This window comes from Caretta caretta, chromosome 5 (genome assembly GCF_965140235.1).
Source record: "Caretta caretta isolate rCarCar2 chromosome 5, rCarCar1.hap1, whole genome shotgun sequence".
Lineage (NCBI taxonomy): Eukaryota > Metazoa > Chordata > Testudines > Cheloniidae > Caretta > Caretta caretta.
Window position 1 is genome coordinate 38,100,774 of NC_134210.1, and position 19,632 is coordinate 38,120,405.

Sequence of the window (19,632 nt, forward strand, 5' to 3'; positions counted from 1 at the left end):
GGAGTCTCATGGTGAAAAAGTTTCCACGTTGTTGTTGTTTATTAAAATGTAGATTGATCTATTCCTGTCCTCCTTCTGTTGCCAAAGAATGGCCACTTGACTGGTGTTTGTGTAACCAACACAAACCCCGTACAGAGAGAGAGAGAGAGATTAATGAGTTTGCTCTACAGCCTTAGCAAACAGTCTTATGGCTTTTAGCTCATGTGGTAGAGGCTCATGCACTAAGCTCCAGAGGCCCTAGGTTTGATCCCGCCTGCCAATGACAAGGGTCTGTCAGCATTACAAGTGGGGGCTCATCCGGGATTTGAACTGGGAAGTCTCTGAAGCTCAGGACACGCTTCCTCAGCTATGGGAAGTATGTAGCCCACACACCTCCTAGGTGTAGTGTTCTGTCCCATCTAGTGGCACTGAGACCACTTAGAGAGAGAGAGAGAGATTAATGAGTCTACTCTACAGCCTTAGCTAACGCCCATATGGCTTTTAGCTTATGCAGTAGAGGCTCATGCACTAAGCTCCAGCGGCACAGGTTTGATCCCGCCCACTGACGACTGGTGTCTGTTGGTGTTACATTTTCCAATCAACTTTGATGACACCTGGCTAGAGAAGTTAATAGTCCTTTGTCTTTGAGGAACAGGTTCACTCCCTCTCAGGACTTCTCGGGTAAATACATGTAAGTCAAAATTTCAGCTTATGTTCATAACTTTACATATAATGATGTTACACACATTTCACCATATTATTGACCAGTGAGTTATTAGTTTTCAAATGATACCTCAACAAGGCATATTTTGTACAAAGATTATTACAGTAGTGTGTATGGTTTGAATATAGGAATGCTTTTGGTCACAATTATCAGATATTTTCTTTTATTATTTGGAATTTTTCTGTGCTACAGACTTTCTGAATCCTTGAATCTATAGGAAGGGGCCAAAATTAATGGAAAAAAAAGAACCTGAAACCTATCTCCTTTAAAGGCAATAGAGTCTGGATAATCAAAGTATGAAAAACGGGAAATTTCTGCAATTAAAAATAAGCAGAATAGCAAACAATAATTTAAATGGTTCATGGCTGCTAGCATGAAACCAACCCCCAATATACCTCTTCAAAGAATGCATTAACAAGAGGTTATGGTTACAGTTGTCATGGGGAACAGTTACAATTAATGAGAGATCTATGCAGCTAGTTTTTTCCTCATTTCTTTAATTACCATGCATTTAAGAATTATTATAAAAGAATCTTAGTTGCAGATGATTTTCAATGTGTAAAGAAGTGGGTTTTAAAAAGCTCAAAAAGCCGTTCAATCAAACTCTGATCCACATGTGTGAAGCAGGAAGCAGAGCTGTGCATAACTTGTCATGAAATCAGCAAGCGAGGTGAGCATTTGCAGCATCAGTGAACTTCAGGCTGACTTCCAAGTGCTATGGAGGAATTTAGACTTTATGAAGGAAACCATGCAGAACACAGCAATTGTACATTATTTCAACCCTAAACCAGGTCAAACTTTGTGGTTTTGGCCAAGCTTCCCTTCAAGTATCAGGATTCACTCAAACTCTGAACTCAAAGTGCAACTCAATGAATATGAATCCATCTGAACAAAACAAGCAAACAAAAAATGTTGAACAGGAAACTTACGCTCCTAAGTCACTTACGTACTTTTGAAAACTTTCCACTGTCTACGCTGGGTACTAAATCATACTAAGACATTGCCTCAGTACCTGCAGAACTGCAATTTCCAATCAGTACATCAATTTGTTGCCTGTGCCTACATTTCAGTGCATCAATTTACCAATATACAGTATTACCAGATAGTCACTTATGGATACACGCAGAAGAAAATGAGGACAAAAGACCTTGGTTTATTGACATTTCCACCATCTCAAAAACAAAGTTTTGGAATGAACTCACATTAACATGAAGGATATATCTATATCTAGACATCCATGTCTAATATGACATATCACTGGAAAGAACTAATTTGCTATTTGTGGTAAAAATTAACCAAAATCTTATTTATAAAATAAACTTATGGATGTAAAACAATATACTGTTTTTATTTCAAAAGAGCCATACATTTCTGAATTACATTTTGATTTAATAAATAATTATTTAGTTTCTGAAGACCATTATACTTTCACTTTGTGCTTATATTAATCTCTCTTACCTGTTATAGTTGCTTTGTTGATGGATGGTTGGTTACACATGGGTGACCGTCTGACAATGGGAAAAAAAAAGGCATAAATGCGTCAAGTTTGTATATTAGTGCATTCTTTAAACCATTGTTTGAAAACACTTTTATTTGAGAGATTATTTGGGGTTGGAATGTATAGAAACTGACAAAAATAGTTCATTCAGAGTACATACAGAGGTGAACAGAACTCACAAATGAACCTCATATTATTTCACAGCTTGCGAACTCCAGCTTGGGACGTTTTCAGGCATTACAACTGCACTGAAAAATTGTGCTTAAACACAGTTTACATTTACTTATATTTAAATGAAGTTGTAACACAGTTTGGGAAGGACCAGGTCCTTATGTAGCACAATTTCTCTAACCCCACATTACCTGGCCAAACAGAAGCAGGCCTGCATACCACCTAATACAACTTTACATTCATTCAACTATAAAGTTTTTGGGATGGTTGCAGTGAATCCATACCCAATCGCCATTTGCAGTGACATGCAAGTAGATTCTTTGGAGCTTCCAGAATTCCAGGAGACCTGGAGTGAAATCCCATCCCTACTGAAGTCAATGATTCACACTGACGTCAATGGAGCCAGGATTTCATGACCCCTGATTTGGAAATTGAAGGGCATTGACCATTACATTAATTTAACCCTCTTAGTCTACTTGGCTACAGAGTGTAGGTAAATGTGGAAAGAAAAATAAGGAATGATAAGAATGCCACAATTAATTATGAACCTGGACGTAGAGCAGGGGTAGGCAAACTTTTTGGCCAGAGGGCCACATTGGGGTTGCAAAACTGTATTGAGGGCCGGGTAGGGAAGAGCATATTTTAACTGTTGTATTTCTACAAACCATAACTAGTACAAACTCCCAAAGTCCTCAGAGAGATCCTACAAACCTTATTAAATACTATAAAACCTTGATTCATTCCCTTAGCACCCTCCATCCTGTGCACTGAATGAGGCAGGGCTCCTATAGAAAAAATATTATGCGACCCTGCAATTAGAGACTGAAGATTATTGTGACATGTGTGCACAAAGATAAAATAAAAGTACAAAGGAGAAGGAACAGGCAACCTTAATTCCAGTATTTCCAAATTTTGAATGCTGACTATACAACCAATATATGTTCTGTTAATTTAGTTTTTTAAATCTAATATAATATAAATTGTGTGAAAATTCCTACTGCATACAATAAGGTAGACCAGTCATATTGGTATTACTTTGATATTAAATTGGTACTAATATGAAGCTTTTAGAATACAATTTCAATAGACAGCATTCTAAAAAGAAACTGTCTAGCGTCAAATCCCTCACATTGGGATACTACAGCATAGAGGCATGTCTCCTGGCTGGGAGATGGCAGTAGCCCATCTTGGGGAAAGGTTGCACTGAATATTATATAATAAGGCCCCATGAATCAACAGTATGTAGGAGAAGGAAAATTCTGAATTCAAACTAGGCAAACAGAGCTCACTTAGCCTCTTCTGGCAAGTCTGTCTAGGAGAAGGAAAACTCTCATTTCAAATCTGAACAATCCAACCACTGATACCTGTCCCTAGCAGGCCAGCTGGCTATGCCATGGCATTCCCACGAGCTGGACAGGGTGGATTGGTCTAACAAGCCATTACATTTGAAACTCACTTATTACAGAAACAGGACAGTAAATCAAATTGATTCATATGAATTTTACCCATGGCTAACAAATGGAAATAGATTTTGGCTAATGGCTAAACATGTATGTATTGTGAGCTGGAATGTGAGAAGTCTATTTGCTCTAGACCAGACTGAACTAGTAGTGGTGGAGTTAAATTATCAGTTTCCTTGCTGCCATGCAGGAGACAGGTACAGGAGAGTTGACAGTTGGAAAATACTTTGAATGTTCAAGTGGACAAGTGAAACAGAGATGGGGTTATTTTAGTGGTGAATAAGAAAAAGTTACTTTAGTGAACAGCTGGAAACTGGCATCTGAACAGATTGTCATAACAAGGTTTCCTGCTGCCTCCAACAACCTATGCATAGCTGTGACCTGCTGTTATGCACCAGCAAAAGAAGCAGAAGAGGAAGAGGAGGATGGATTTTATCAACAACCAGATAGCAATATCAACGAGATTCCTGATTATGATATGAATCTAATAATGAGAGATATAGCTGCAAAGGTTGGTAGCAGACAGAGTAAGCAAATGAATAGTGTTGGACCAAACAGCATCGGTCCATGTTAGAGTCTACAGAAGTGCAGAGTGTGGCAGTGATCATGAATCACTAATAAGAAAGTTTAAGATTAAGTTAAAGTCTAGGAAAAATATAATACAATTGGCACCAAATTTGTTGTTGATAAGTTAAAGAATAGCTCTGCAAGGAAGGGATACAAGACGCACTTGGAGGGCATTTCAGGCTATTAATTTGTGATGATGAAGACATTTCACCACAGACTGCATGGGAAATATTCAAGAAAGTGATACAAAACACAGTGGATGAAATTATTGGAAAGCATAAGAAAATAAGGAAAAGCCAAACAAGCAATGAAACACAAACATTACAGGAAAAGTGTAAACAAGCCAAGACTGCTGGGAAAGCGGAAGAATTAAAAGCATTATGCAAAACCATTAAGATATCACAAAGAATGGACAAAGCAAAAGTTTTCAAAAGAAGAGACTCAAGGAGGCTCAACATGAGAAGACATCAAGAAAACAAAATATGAAAAAAACAATATACAAAAAACTAAGGTTGTATGGCAACACAATCAAGCCAATAATGCAAGCAATAAAAAGGCTATTGGTGGATTGACAACAAATGCCAAAAAGGTGTTGGAAGTAGGGAAGAAGCATTTTGACAAATTGCTGAACCCTACAGTTCATCTGTAAGCATTCCAGATATGCTAGATGAACAAGGCAGCTTGCAAGACAGAATACAGACCAGCACTGAACCACCATTAGAAAAAGAGAAAGAGAAATGAAGCAGTTAAAAATGGGGAAATTGCAGGAACACACAACATAAGAGCTGAGCTGCTAAAAGCCAGCAAGACAAGTGCTATCCAAGTACTAGAAAAAATATACAAGAAAGTATTGTAGCAAGAGGAGATAGCAGATGTCTGGCTAAAGGCAATACTTGAACCAACCTTGAAAAAAGGAGATCCTGGTGTTCCAAATAATTATAGAGGCATAGGCTTATTGTCAGTACAGGGAAAAATCATGACAAAACTACATCAACAGATTAAGGCCAATTTTAGAGGAAGTAGTGGTGAGAAATACAGCAGCTTCAGACCAGGCAAAAATTGCACCGATCAGATACTCATGCTCCAACAGTTGATGGAAAAAAAGCAAGAATGGGGATTAAAGATCTTTGCTGTTTTCATTGACTTCAGTCAGGCTTTTTGATTTAATTTGGAAAGAAGCATTAGAGAAAGGAGCAAAATTATATGAAGTTCCAGATAATATGATTGCAATTATAAAAGCTCTGAACAAAGAGTCATACGCTGCCATAAGAACTGGTGGAAAATTTAGCAACTGGTTCAAGTCAAAGTTTGCTGTAAGACAAGGGGACATGGAAGTATCGTTGCTTTTCATCTGTTCGTAAATTGAATATTAAGAATGTTAGATGAGTCAGAGGGTTGACATTGGATAATCTAGAGTTAAACTCCTCAAATTATGCAGGTGATGTACAACAGGCAGAGAAGTTTGAATTAATTATGATAATCTTTGCTACCTTGGAAAATTGGTGTAGTTGACTTGGACTTACAATAAGCACTAAGATGAAGTGATTGCATTTTGGAATAGGGACAATAAATGTAGAAGTGATGAAGTCATAAAACAAGTAGAATCTTATGTGTATCTAGGAAGCTTGATCAGTGCCAATGGTTCCATCAAAAATGAGATTAAAAGGAGGTGTGCCTTTGCTACAAGTGCTGCAAGAAATTGATGAAATTATTGAGCAATAAAAACATTATGTTTGGTACCAAAGTGAAAATTTATCAAACTAGTGTACTGACTATATAACTCTATGGATGGAAGCAGCTGCATTAAATGAAACGGACATCAGAAGGCCGGAGGTAGTAGAGAAAAAGGGCAGGTATAAAGTGGAATGATTTTAAGACAAATGAAGAAGTTAGAAGGAGAGTAGGATGTGAATTTAGGGTATAGGACTGGCTACAATTGAAAATATTATGATGATGGCAACACTGCAGAAGACCGATAGTGATAGGATGCCAAATAAAATAATGCAAGCACATTGACGGTAAGTTTGACCAAGAAGCTGACTACCAACTAGATGGCTGGATGTTGTTTGCAGGGACATGACCAGACGGGGCTTAATGGAGGAACAAGCCAAGGACAGGAATGAATGCCAACACTGTTAACTGCTCCCTGTGTCTACAAAGATGCTCCAGGATGAAAGAGTGTCAAATTATTTTAGAAACTAACAATGCACTATAAACAAGTTCTATCTTGTAACTACAGTGACAAGAAACCCAAGTTCTACTCATAATTTACAACATTAACCACTATCCACAACTCATTAATGGAATTACAGCTGTATATTACATGATTTTTTTTTTGTATGTAAAACAGGTTTCACTGGTGTTAATTGAGACTACATTTCTGTAGCAATGTTGGAAAAAAATGTTGTATGTGTTATTTCTGTTTTATAATCAGACTTCAATAGGTATGCTAAGACTCCATTACCATATATTTTCAAACAAAGGTTTCACTGTCCTGGACTCAATAGGCAGAATTTTAGAATCAGATCCTGCTAGTGAGTTGCCATGTGTGTAGTGGTTCACACACTTGGATCCAGTTGCAGGATCCCTTACACATGACTAATTTGATGCAAGTCACATATATTGCTTAGAAGTTACTCCCAAGTTTAAATAATCACATTGTAGGTAAGGTACTGCAAGATAAAATGATGGCTGTTGGCTTAGTTTTAATGTTTAACACTGTTATTTCAAAATATTAATCGAAAATTAACTGATCATATCATTTGACATCATTTGAGGCTTTTACAAGTCTAATAGCATGGAATGCACTCTGAAATGTAAAGACATCACCCTTAGTTCTAACATTTAATAAGCACCACTCCAAAAAGTTCAGAGGGGAAAAGAGTCTGCACTCACTTGTTGGGTGCCCGATCTGGTAAGTTGGTTAATGCAGCAAAATTATTCCGTACAGTACGCAGGCTGGCCAGCACCTGGAACAAAGAAAGATGTTTCATTCTGAATTCTTGCATGTGATATTGATTTATTGCCACTCCGCTGTGTTAAAGGCAAAAGTAAAATGCATTACAAAATGTTTCCAGGCTTGTTTTAATGTCTGAAGACTGAACATTATTTAACAATAAATCTTTTGTAAAACAAGAACAACAGTTTATGGCTTTCCCCCCTTCGCTAAACAACTCATTATTTGTTTAAAGACAGACTCATTCGAAGAGGAGGAAAGTTTTTCACAGAATGCAATTTAACTCTCCAAAATGACCAAAAAATAATTCATGTTTTGAGAAGAATAGCCCACTAATACCTAGCACTGCATACATAAAAATGATTACATGATTTTCCATTTGCACAGCAGCAAGCTTTTACATTTTACATACAGTTTGAATAAAATGTAGTGAAAAAAGTTACCAAATTCATATGCCTTGCCTATATGAACACTAACAAATATGTGTGTAGAAAATGCATTTAGTACAATGCTAGACCTGAATATAAACAAAGGATAATGTCTAGATTATGGGCACACATGAACCAGAATGGGGCATGGAATGAATATAAGAAACAACAAAAATTAGAAGAAAAGATTTGCTGCTTTTTAAAGAAAGAAAAAAAGAGTAATCAGAAGAGAAAATACTAGATAGAACTGAGGGAAAAAAAAGAGTATGAAGATATTGTAGAAAGACAGAGTGAGCTGGAAGTGGGAAGGGAAAAAAGGACTAAAGGAAAAGAGAAAAGGTGCAAAAATAAGGAAAGATACATGCTTGGCTTTATAGTGAATTTGTATTTAACTTGTATAACCCTCTGTTCTACTCTTCTGGCAGATATCCTATGAGATATCCTGTGAAGGAGGAGAAAAAGGGGAAGGGAAGTGGTTGCTAGCTGTATTTTGAGTAACTATGCTAAAATGGCTAGATATTTATCTTGGACATATAGTTACATTATTGATTATCTCTAGGGGACAGATTCCGGCTGCTCCTGTGCAAGTGGTGAGAATGAGGGGAGGGAACATGGAGCCCTTCCCTAGTTGTGCAAGGGGCAGCCAGAATCCCACTCTTTGAACTCCTTGAGTGGAAAGCGTAGCAGATCACAGCACTGTGAAGATTGCTTGACACATCAAAAAGGCCACTACTTCTTTCCCAAACAGTGCACTAGGTGATGTTCCGAGAACAGTGGTGGTGGGGAGATGCATGCTGCACTCCCATGCTGCTTCTCTATGTGCTCCCCTCAACGCCTGCCAAAGCATTCTACAGCACCCTGCAGGCAGATTGCTTCTGTCATCTGCTGCAATGCACCAGATCTCCACACACACCCTTACAGCGGCTACAGGTTTAAAAGTAACAATACATTAGTTACTAGTGACAGTGAATTCTAGAGTTAAATAATTTTAATTCTCTTTTTTGCTAATTATCTAAACAGATTTATAGTTCCGGCTTTTCTGTTTGTTTTTCCTTCCAATGGGAATATTCCTGTGTATAAAAAATGATACTTGCTTGTAAGTGTTTGTAGGATCGAGGCCTACAAGGGAAAACCAATTAATAAAACTTCACCTCTCCCTTCTAAGTGAACACACCTCTGCTACACAAGGTTTAATCACTCAATACAACTGTTCTTCATTTCAAAATCAAAACATAGGCAAATGTGTGATCATGCAATGAATGAAATCCGCTATGCCTATTTTTAATGTATCATGCTAGACTACTACAGAAATAGATTAGACCTAACTTTTAAAATAATTCCAACTTTATTTTATTTTTAAAACTGGAGTGCATAGAATAAGTTAATTACAATAGTTTCATTACATTAAAATATGAAAAAACCCAAATATCCTAATAATAATGATATTTATTGTACAGTAAAATATTATTAGGTATGGGCCAGATTATGCACTACATGGCATAGTACTCTGTTCTACCTCCAATAAAACAGTAAGTGGTTGGTAGGCCTTGGCCCTTACTGACTACCTTTAATAACAACTGAGCAACCACCACCAAGTGGCTTACGGTTACATGAAACAAAGCCTCCTGCACAACTGAAGCAATTAAGGAAGCCTAGAAATAAACTCAGATCTGTTCCAAATTCCATCACCCAATTTCAACAGTAATGACTACATTAACTAAAATTATTGCTGTGTTATTTGCATAATGAAAATGTATCTGACAAGAAAAAAAGAGCTCTTTCTGAGGAACATATTAGAAAGGTAACTGGGGGGATGTGTGACTGGGATGACGTGTGTAGATTATATAAACAGAGTGCCCAATTCCGGAATCTTTATTAAGGCCCCAATCCTGCAAACTGATCTGCTTGGGTAGACCCCTGTGCCCTCTCAGAGCCCTAGTGATGTCAACAGTACTCTGCATAAACACAGGAGTTTGCATGTTCAAATCCTTTTGCAGGACCAGGGCCTAAATTTTTACTGAATCCTTAACTCAGGCAAAGTTCCCCTTCAAAGTCAACAGGTGTTTTGTCCCAGTACAAAAATCAGTAAATCTAACCTAGTCTGTCTACTTACTGTTTTCCAAGGGAGCTCATAACCTGTTTTATTTGAATGTTATATAGTGTAATTAAGATTGGCATAAAGAGGTCGAGAAATAGTAAATTTGATAATGCATCAAGTCTTTTCCAGTACTAGGGTAGGCAAGTTTTCCTTACTGGGCCAATTTTTCTCCAGGTATAACTCAATTCAAGTTAATTGAGTTACAGCTATAGATAACTTGGTCTACTGTGGTGTGTGTTTGTGTGTGTGGGTGTGCGTGTGTGTATTTTGTATAGGATTCTTTCGAGGGCCTAATACTGCAAGGAGGAATATTGTAATATTTTTTGTTGCTATTTCAACTGTAATTCCTTGTGTTCAGTTATTTTTGGAAAAGCGTTTGCAATTCGGCAATCTGAAAATGGTCAGGCTCAGTCTTTTCTCCTCCAATAAAAGGAGAACAGAGAAAATCTTATTGCCAGCTCTCAAGAGTTTTACCCAGTGCCCTGTCAGCTGCATGGTTTCAGAGTAGCAGCTTTTATGGTGGGTCATGAATGACAAGATGATCTCTGATGCAGGTAGGTGCCAATCCAGTCCTGACAGACCAATATGGATCCCAGGTAAACCATGTACTATTGATTAGCTCACTGAAGTTCTCATAACTATATTTTAGTAATATTCATTTTGTGACATGCACAAACATCATGCTAAGAAAATTTGGATGCTCAAACTGAAGGAGGACATTGTTCTTACTTTACTCTGCTATATCTCACCCTTCCTCTCCTCTTTCGTCTCCAATCACATACAGCTCCATGGGCTTAGGTCTACCGTTAAATACACAGAGGCAACTCTCAGTCACTTCAGTGAGAGATGCCCACATCTACTTGAGAGGAAAATGTGGTCCCATGAGTTCTGAAATTCACCACTGAAATACTTAACTTTTGATATATCATAAGACAGCTATATTGTTAAAATGTATCCATGATTTATATTTAAGTTATAATTATATTTGAATTGATATTTTGTAAAACATAATAAAACCTGGTTACAAGAATCGAAACTAAATAATTAATATATGTGATTCTGTAAGTGAACATATTCTGTGCAGAAATTATTATATATAAAAATATCTGCAAATAAAGAGCTGAAAGTGGCTAGTAAACTCTGGATGACAGAGTATACTGACATTTTAATAGCAGGAGATCACAGTTTTCTCCTGTTGATGGCACAATAGCACTATGACTTGACACAATATTTGAGGAGAAATGAAAATAGGTTATTTTGTAGTTTATGTAACTGCTTTTTATTACACAAATAATCAGAGGTAAACCAATAAAAAAGAGCTGTAGGTAACATCTGTGGCAGAATCAGCTTGTTGACAAAGTTTTTTTTTTTCTTTTCCTTCCCTGAATCAAGCAAGAAATCTGATTTCAACATAAGAGACAGGAAACAATGGGTGTGACCATGGGGCCCTTCAAATGTAAACTGTAACATCACCTGAAAATTAGATTACTCATCATATTACTTCATATGGATATATGATAAGTTGTGCCTACCTGAGCGAATGGTGTCACAATCAAGTCATCTCCGTGTCTGAAAAATAAACAAAATTATAAATTAGATGTTACTCACGACTATTCTCAATGAAGCTACTTTTAAAAATATCAGGACATAAATTAAGTCTTATAAATTACTTTAGTTAACCTCAGTCTTATTCCTCAATATCCATTCATCCCAGCTGCTTTAAAAATGTCTCTGAGAGGAAAACATTTAGCAGTTATCCAATCACCCGGTGGCTTTATGGGACTGCTGGAGAACCAGTTGATTTTTACGCTGCATGTTGGACAGATGAACATGGACACACAGGATGAATCAGCAAAGATCACATTCCCAAACTTCCATTTCCCCCCCTTCCTTGAATCTAAATGGAATCTCTTTCATATAAGAATTAACCAGGCATGCCTGTGTGGCTGGTAGCACCCACAATTAGTTTTGGTGGAGGGACCCAGCCCACCTAAATATTGAAAGTGATTTGCATTAAGTGTTACTAACAGATTATACTTTGTGAGTGTTGGACAAGCTAGTAACTGCAGATGACTGGGGACTGCATCACAGACTAATAAAAACCTAGTTAAACTTTTAAACTGACTAACATATCTGAAGTTATATGGGAGTGTTACTTAATGTGTGCGGTTGCTGTAGCAACCACACCCACACCATGCTAGGTGATGTAGGCGCAAAGTGTCATAATGATGTGTCTTAGTGGAGGAGGGAGGGAAAGGGGGTTATTATTTCTTCGGTAACGAAAACTTCTTGTTGGAGGAAACTGGGTAATTCCCACTTCCCTGGTGAATAAAATTTCAAAGTTATACATAAACTACCACAGATAGTCATGGCCTGCGTGCGATATTTTGCATTTAGTTACCAGAGGTACTGAGTAACCACAGAGCAAAGAAACTTAGAGGGCTGACATATATGTACAGTTTATCCACTCTTTAATGACATTTTCACAGAACTGTGACTGATAATGAATATACTGTAATTAACCCATGACAGACACATACATAATCCGATAAGTCATCATTTGAAATATTTTTCCCCAAATATGCTCCAATATGAACAATTTGTCTAATATTACTTTTATGGAATAAGGGTTCTAATCCTAGAGTTACCTGGCATCCATGTTCTTTTCAGAAAAAATAATAATGCTAGCTTTATCCAACTAGCTGGAGCTAGGAATTTCTAATTTTTAAATAAGGCAAAGAATACAGTCAATAAAAGCCAGAAAATGATTCACAAAGAAATAATTTAATGAGAATTTGTTTTTAATATGCCTGCTTTATGCCTGCAATAGATATGTCACACAGGTTATTTAACAAAAGGCCAAATGTGGTGTGCAAACAAGACTTTACTCCAGTAGGTGGCAGGTGGGGGTAGGTGGGGATGAGTTCACTTTAGTCTGTCTGCCCTACCTGAGTCCATCCACTTCCTCTGTTTTAGGCTCTTTACCGGTAAGGCCCTCTTGACCTGGGACGAGCCCCTGGAGCCATGCATCTTACCATCACCTGGAAGAGGGTTCCTTTTCTGGGTTCAAGCTTCAGACGGGTAGCCGTGTTAGTCTGGATCTGTAAAAGCAGCAAAGAGTCCTGAGGCACCTTATAGACTAACAGACATATTGGAGCATGAGCTTTTGTGGGTGAATACCCACTTCGTCGGATGCATCCGACAAAGTGGGTATTCACCCACGAAAGCTCATGCTCCAATACATCTGTTAGTCTATAAGGTGCCACAGGACTCTCTGCTGCTTTTTCTGGGTTCAGGGTCCCCACAGAGGTCAAACCATAGCAACTCTTCTATGAAACGGCATATAGTCCTCTGTGATCTGGAGTTCCTGTTGCTGTCTGGTAAGCAGACAGGTTTTCCTAGGGGGTTGGCACTCATAGCTCTTCCTTCCTTTTCAGAACCTTCTGTGTCTTGGAGCACTCTTCTTAGGTTCCCTTTCTTGGTGAGCTTTCTAACCAACAGAGGCTGTCCTAGCTATAGGCAGACTTGGATGGATATTTCTGTGATGGATGACGCTGGCAGGGCAGTCAATGGATGGAACCAGCTGAGGTTCTGAAGAGCAGGAAATTGCTGACAGCTGGGCTGCCAAGGAAGCACCACCACCCCTTCCCCATCTGCTCCCCATGCTCTGGATGGGTAAGATCGTAGCTGCGGCTCAGGGCTGCTCCTTGGCATTACTGCAAGCATGGTTGTGGCTTTGGCCATAAGTGTCACTACCTGCCTAGCTCCATATCAGCACCTAGCTCACACCTTCCACTCCGCACCTGGCCTCCACAAGCCAGGCTGCTTAGGCAGCCATTGGCGCCTGCCTCTGCCCCAGCTTCCACCCTTGACTCGCACTGTGGCTAGTCCTTCAACTCAGGGCCGGTCCACAACATTTTGGCACCTGAGGCAGGGAGCTCAAATCATGCCCCCATGCCCCCTCGCTTGGGCCAAAACTTTGAAAGGTCTCAATTCTGCATTCTTCCTCTTCTACTCCTCTCATGGTACTGCTCTGCTACCTACCCCAATAAAGGAGAACTAACTACTTTCAATGCCTTGTTCAAAAATTTTAAGTAACACTTAACTTTCAAACTCCTGAACAGCAAATGTAACTTTTCTTGTCTCCATAGTAAACACTGGCATTTTTATCTGTTTGAACAATCAAAGTGGTGCTTTCCGTGTCTTCTTGGTTGCAAAGATTTGAACTGCTTCCTGCTGAAGGTCCACAGTCTGAGCCAGCTCATGCTCTATTGAGATGGTTGCAAGGCCGACCAGCCTCTCCTGTGTCATTGTGGAGCGTAGATGTGTTTTTATTAACTTCAGCTTGGAAAAGCTGCGTTCTCCACTGGCAACTGTCACAGGAAGCATTAGAAGTATGCTCAGAGCATCAAAAGCATTTGGAAAGAGGGTGGTCATCTTATTTGTGCACATATATTCCAGAACAGCCTTTGGAGTTGACTTTGCTGAAATGTATCTTGAAAGGGCTTTCAGTTCATCACCTAAATCACTTGCATCAATATTGCGCATGTCATCATCTGTCAACACTGTCTCTAGTGCCCTGCATTGCTGGTGTAGGTCTTCTTCAGGTATAGTGAGGAGTTTTGGAATATCATACAACATCCCAAATATACTGCTGTGTTCCTTGAGCTGCATGAAACGTTCTTCAACTGACTTTATCGCACAATCTAGCACCTGGTTAAAGAATTCAACTTTGAATTGTTGTTTGGGGTCTCTTATGGGATTATCCTGTGCCTCATAATCAAAATGTCTTCTTCTTCAGTGACTCTTGTACTCTTGAATGGGTGGGAAAATAGCTTCAGTGTGAAGTTCCTCTGCCAACTTCTGTGCACTGTTCAGAACATTTTGAAATCCCTCATCTGACCGGTAAGACTGTAGGTATGACTTTGCTTTGTCCAGTTGTTCGATTGCTCCAGATATATCAAGGCCAACACCTTGGAGTCTCTTGCTTACACCATTTATTTCAAACAGTATGTCATGCCACAACACTAAGCCACGTAGAAATTTGAAGTTTTTTATGTTTCTGGTGACTCCATTTCCCTCTGCCACTGTTCTCCCACAAACAGTTCCTGTCATAGCATTATCCTCCATAATGGCAACTATGGCATCATCTATCTTCCCAGTTTGGTATTTGATAGGCTTTATCGCCTCCACTCAACTTTCCCATCGTGTGGCACTCAGTGGTTTCAGTGTCAGAGAGGATGTTCCCAGATGTTGCTTCAAAATTTGCCATCGATAAGTTGATGCAGAGAAAAATATATAGATGCTTTGAATTACATTTAAAAATTCAGCAGCCTCACTAGAAGCTGATGCTGCATCACTGACCACCAAGTTCAATGAATGAGAACTGCATGGGACAAAAAAAGCTCGAGGGTTTAACTCTCGGATCCGTGTCTGCACTCCTCTGTTCTTTCCTCTCATGTTGGCACCATTATCGTAGCCCCGACCTCTCATGTCAGCTATCGCAATTTCTGTATCTTCCAGCTTTTTAAGAAGCACATTTGTCATACCAGCTCCTGTAGTATCATCAATGTCAATAAATTCTAGAAAATGCTCTCTGACCATCACCATTGCAGGGACATTTTCACTAGGTTCTGTTGTTGTTACATAACGCACCATTAAAGTCATCTGTTCCGTATGGCTGATGTCAGGTGTGCAGTCCAGAATAACAGTAATATCTTGCTGACTTCAGATCTGCCACAATCTTCTGTTTGAGTTTTGTTGCCAGTAACTGTATCATCTCATTTTGAATTGTTTTTCCAAGGTAGTGGTGGGTGTACGTTTCTTGGGTGGTGACTCTTCTTAGATGCTCCTGGAGTACAGCATCAAACTCAGCCATCAGCTCCACAATTTTAAGGAAGTTTCCATTGTTTGGCACATACAGCTAATCTGAAGTGCCACGTAGTGCTAGGTTTTGGGTAGCAAGCATTCTCACAATGGCAATGAGCCTTTTCAGAACATTTTGCCAGTAAAGAGATTCTGATGCAATCTTCTCTTGATGCTGATCATCTATGATGGCCTTTAACCTTAGTCTCATCTCAAGCTCTTTCCACCTATGGAATGCTCTCTGGTGATTTGCTGCCTTCTCATGGCATGCCAGATTTCTAGCCAGATTTTTCCAGTCCTTTGTTTCTGTAGAACCCAATGTGTCTGGAACATTAGACTGGAAGAGTTTGCAACAAAAACAGTATGCAGCATTCTGGCTTTTTGAGTACATAAGCCATGGCTTCTCCACTTTGTCACCATTGGGGATTTCATGCCAGTAATATGTTGGATGGAAACTTCTATTTTCATGGTCTTTGGGAAACGTGAAGTTTTTCACTTGCTGTGGCCCATGCAGTACAAGGCTACTGCTCAAGTGGGTCAACAGTCCTGGATCATCTAGACTTAAGGAACTAAACTCAGCAGCAGCTGTTTCTTCCACCTTCACCACACTCTTCTCTGATCTACACTTTTCTTCAGGAACGTGCATGGTTACATCCGTTTGAGATGGAGATATGGATGCTGCAGTAGCTGCCAGGTCACCTGTACTCTGACTAACTGGAAGATCAGGCATCTCCTCACAAGCCACTGACATAGCACTTGGACACATTAAATAATAATTATAATTGAATTTGAAAAGTGTCTCCATGCTGAGGCATTCAAGGTGGTCAACATATACTAAAACTGAGTGGCAAAAAACTACATGAAGGTAGAGTTAAGGTTGCTTGATGGTATGTCGTCCCTGTGCAGAAGTTGACCTGAGCAAAACTTAAACTTCTGAAAACCAGGAAATTTCCACAGTATGCATCCGATGAAGTGAGCTGTAGCTCACGAAAGCTTATGCTCAAATAAATTGGTCAGTCTCTAAGGTGCCACAAATACTCCTTTTCTTTTTGCGAATACAGACTAACACGGCTGTTACTCTGAAACAGGAAATTCACAGTTACAGTTGTCCATAAAACCTTAACTCTGCCTTATTTTAGCAATGCCCTGGCACAGGTCATTAACACACATAGCTCTACTCTGCCAACCCCACAGTCACTGGAACATACAAGCTCTTCACCCCCTTTTTACAACCTATTCATTCTCACCCACAGGTTTCCATCTAACACTACTAAAGGACAAAAAGGGGGAAAAAATGTTGTCCATGGCACACCACGTTCCCTCTGTTCCTCTGGAGCTGGCACTAGTCAATGGAATTATTTACATACACTCCAGAAGCAGTCATTGTGTTAGGCATACCAATGTTAGGCACACCAAATTTCAAAGCCATCTGAATGACCATTCAGATATCAGAGCACTTAGAAGAACTGAGCTTTAAAGCATATAAAATGGTGGGAATGGGAACCCTCTAGCCATTTTTCTTTACTGGCGCAGAAAGAATGTACAGAATGTACATTTTCTTAAATAGCATTTTCAATTCGGGTCTTCTGAAATTTAGTGGGTGCCATGCACTGTCTTGGGTAAAACTCAACAGACAAACCATTTTGACCCACATCAATAGTTTGATCTCTAGCTCTGGGCAAACAAACAGACAAACAAACAATGCCTAGAAACCTTTTTTTAAAATGGCTATTTTGGGGCAGCTTATATCTTTGCAGCCTCTTGGTCAAATTACCTCAAAGTTAGGTCACTAAACCCTACCCTGCACCTGACTGAGGCACACCAAATTTCAAAGGAATCCAATTAAGCCTGTGGATTATGGAGGTTCTAGAATGGTCAGCCTTTAAACAGGACCTGAACGATAGCGGCACTGCAACTATAATATAGAATAATCACAGACATAATGAAACAGAAAAAGGAAACCCAGACACACTATTATATAAAGCCAAGTAATGTAGACTTAACAAAATGGGTATAAGAAAACTGGATGCGTACTGGACTGACAGAGTATAACTGGGAAAAAAAATAGTGTTTTCAGATTATTTTTACAGTGGTGTGAGAAAGGTCAAGACAGACGTCCATAAGGTGAGAGTCTCACACACTTCCTTGGGACCACCACAGCAGTTAAAAAGTCATCCTCCTGAAATATGAGTGTGAGCCTGCCAGGATGGAACTCCTGAGCGGTGTCATGAATGAAGTCTCCCTTCATTAAGGGCAGTTACCACCGAGGGGGCCAGAATAAAATTGATTCATCATCGTACAGACAGATCACATAAAGAACACAAGATGGGCATAATATGCTGTGATAACAGCTCAATCCTGTGAGCAGACAGGCTCCTGTATTTTGTACAGTTTCAAGTGGTGGAGAAGCCCTGCTGAGAGCCTTAGCTAAGGGTACATCTGGACTATGAGTTAGGGGTGTGATTCCCAGATCCCATAGGCATACTCGTGCAGCTCTCATCATAGCTAGCATGCTAAAATAGTAGTGTAGCCTCAGACCACAGGCAGCCATGGCACAAGCTAGCAATCCCAAGTACAAACCCACTTGAACCCCATGGGTAGATACTTAGGGTGGCTAGCTCATGCCATCGTTGCTTGTGCTATTTGTTTAGATACGATCAAGCGCTCATGCAGGCAGTGAACAGCTTGGGGGATGGAACTTTGAGGGAAAATCACATATTACTTCCTTCAGTGATTTGAATACACACATATGAAAGAATATAGTAAGTAACAATATTGGCCCACATTTTCAAATATGTGAGTGCAAACAGGTGGGTTTGGAAATGTGGTTTCTAATGTATCCAGTTAAAATCCCACAGAACTGGTTAATTTTCACAAATGTATTTATAATATATGGTGGATAATACATTCAGAGCATTTTGAAATTCTATATCACTTTAAAGTAGAGTATTACACTGGTATACAACTGAAACACCAAGGTATCTTTCCAGGATTTGCACTGGATGAGAAGGCCAAGCAGTCTGTAAAGCCAGCAGGCATTCTTTGCATGGTGCTCTATGGCTGGAAAATAGCTTTCATAAAAGGGTGGAGCCAGGCAGTAGGCTTTGAAAAGGCTGTGCTCAATGTTATCAACCCTGGGGAACTAGCATCCTTTGACTGTTCTCTGGGGCTGGGAACTTAGACTGTTGGATAAATGGGGTGGCAGGGTGATAAAATTGGCCCATTTTTAAACGCTGCACATCACTGTAAGGTATATTTCAGCATATTTTTCATGTATTAAAATTTATCAAACAACAAAATATAGGGGAAAATGTCATTTGCTCTGTAGATGTGCTTGGGACTTTGAGCTAACACTGTTTACACTCAAAAATTGCACAATATATGAAAGGCCACTACTGAATATTATTATGGTCTTCAGGATGAACCCAAAAAAATCTATTACAACCCCATCCTCACTGTATACTTCTATACTTGGATTAAACATGGCATCCACCCACCTGTCTTTGTGAGGCTGGTTCGGACATGGTATGAAGCCTGTGGATGCAGGATTAGAGAAGACAGTCTGCAAGCCCTACGGTTGTGTTGTGCATGTACACCAGACAACAACAGTAGCAGGAGCGAAACCTATGAGTACTACATGTGAAGTAACATTGCTTGAGTACCCCATGCCTAGACTTTGTGATGTCTGCCCTGTTAAAACCTTATAGGACTTGATGAAGCCTTTGGAAAAAACTATACATGTATGATCTGCATGGTCTAGAGATGTTAAAAAATACTGACTATTCAGGATCAGGTTCTAGCTACAATGATGGTCAAAACTGGAATCTGAGTCCAAACTGCGTTATGATATCACAATGTAAACCGCATTATCACATTACGATGCCAA

At 39.3% G+C, this 19,632-nt stretch overlaps 1 protein-coding gene across 6 annotated transcripts in view; it reads right to left on the reverse strand.

The window, feature by feature from the left end:
• Positions 1–19,632, reverse strand: part of PDE4D (phosphodiesterase 4D) — a 749,511-nt gene that overhangs the window by 152,236 nt on the left and 577,643 nt on the right. For all 6 annotated transcript variants that reach the window (XM_048851539.2, XM_048851540.2, XM_048851542.2 and 3 more), the window contains exons 3-5: positions 11,414–11,450; positions 7,295–7,368; positions 2,162–2,211 (exon numbers count right to left, since the gene is read on the reverse strand). In XM_048851539.2, the coding sequence (XP_048707496.1) occupies positions 2,162–2,211; positions 7,295–7,368; positions 11,414–11,450 (161 nt within the window). The remainder of the gene's footprint in view (positions 1–2,161; positions 2,212–7,294; positions 7,369–11,413; positions 11,451–19,632) is intronic.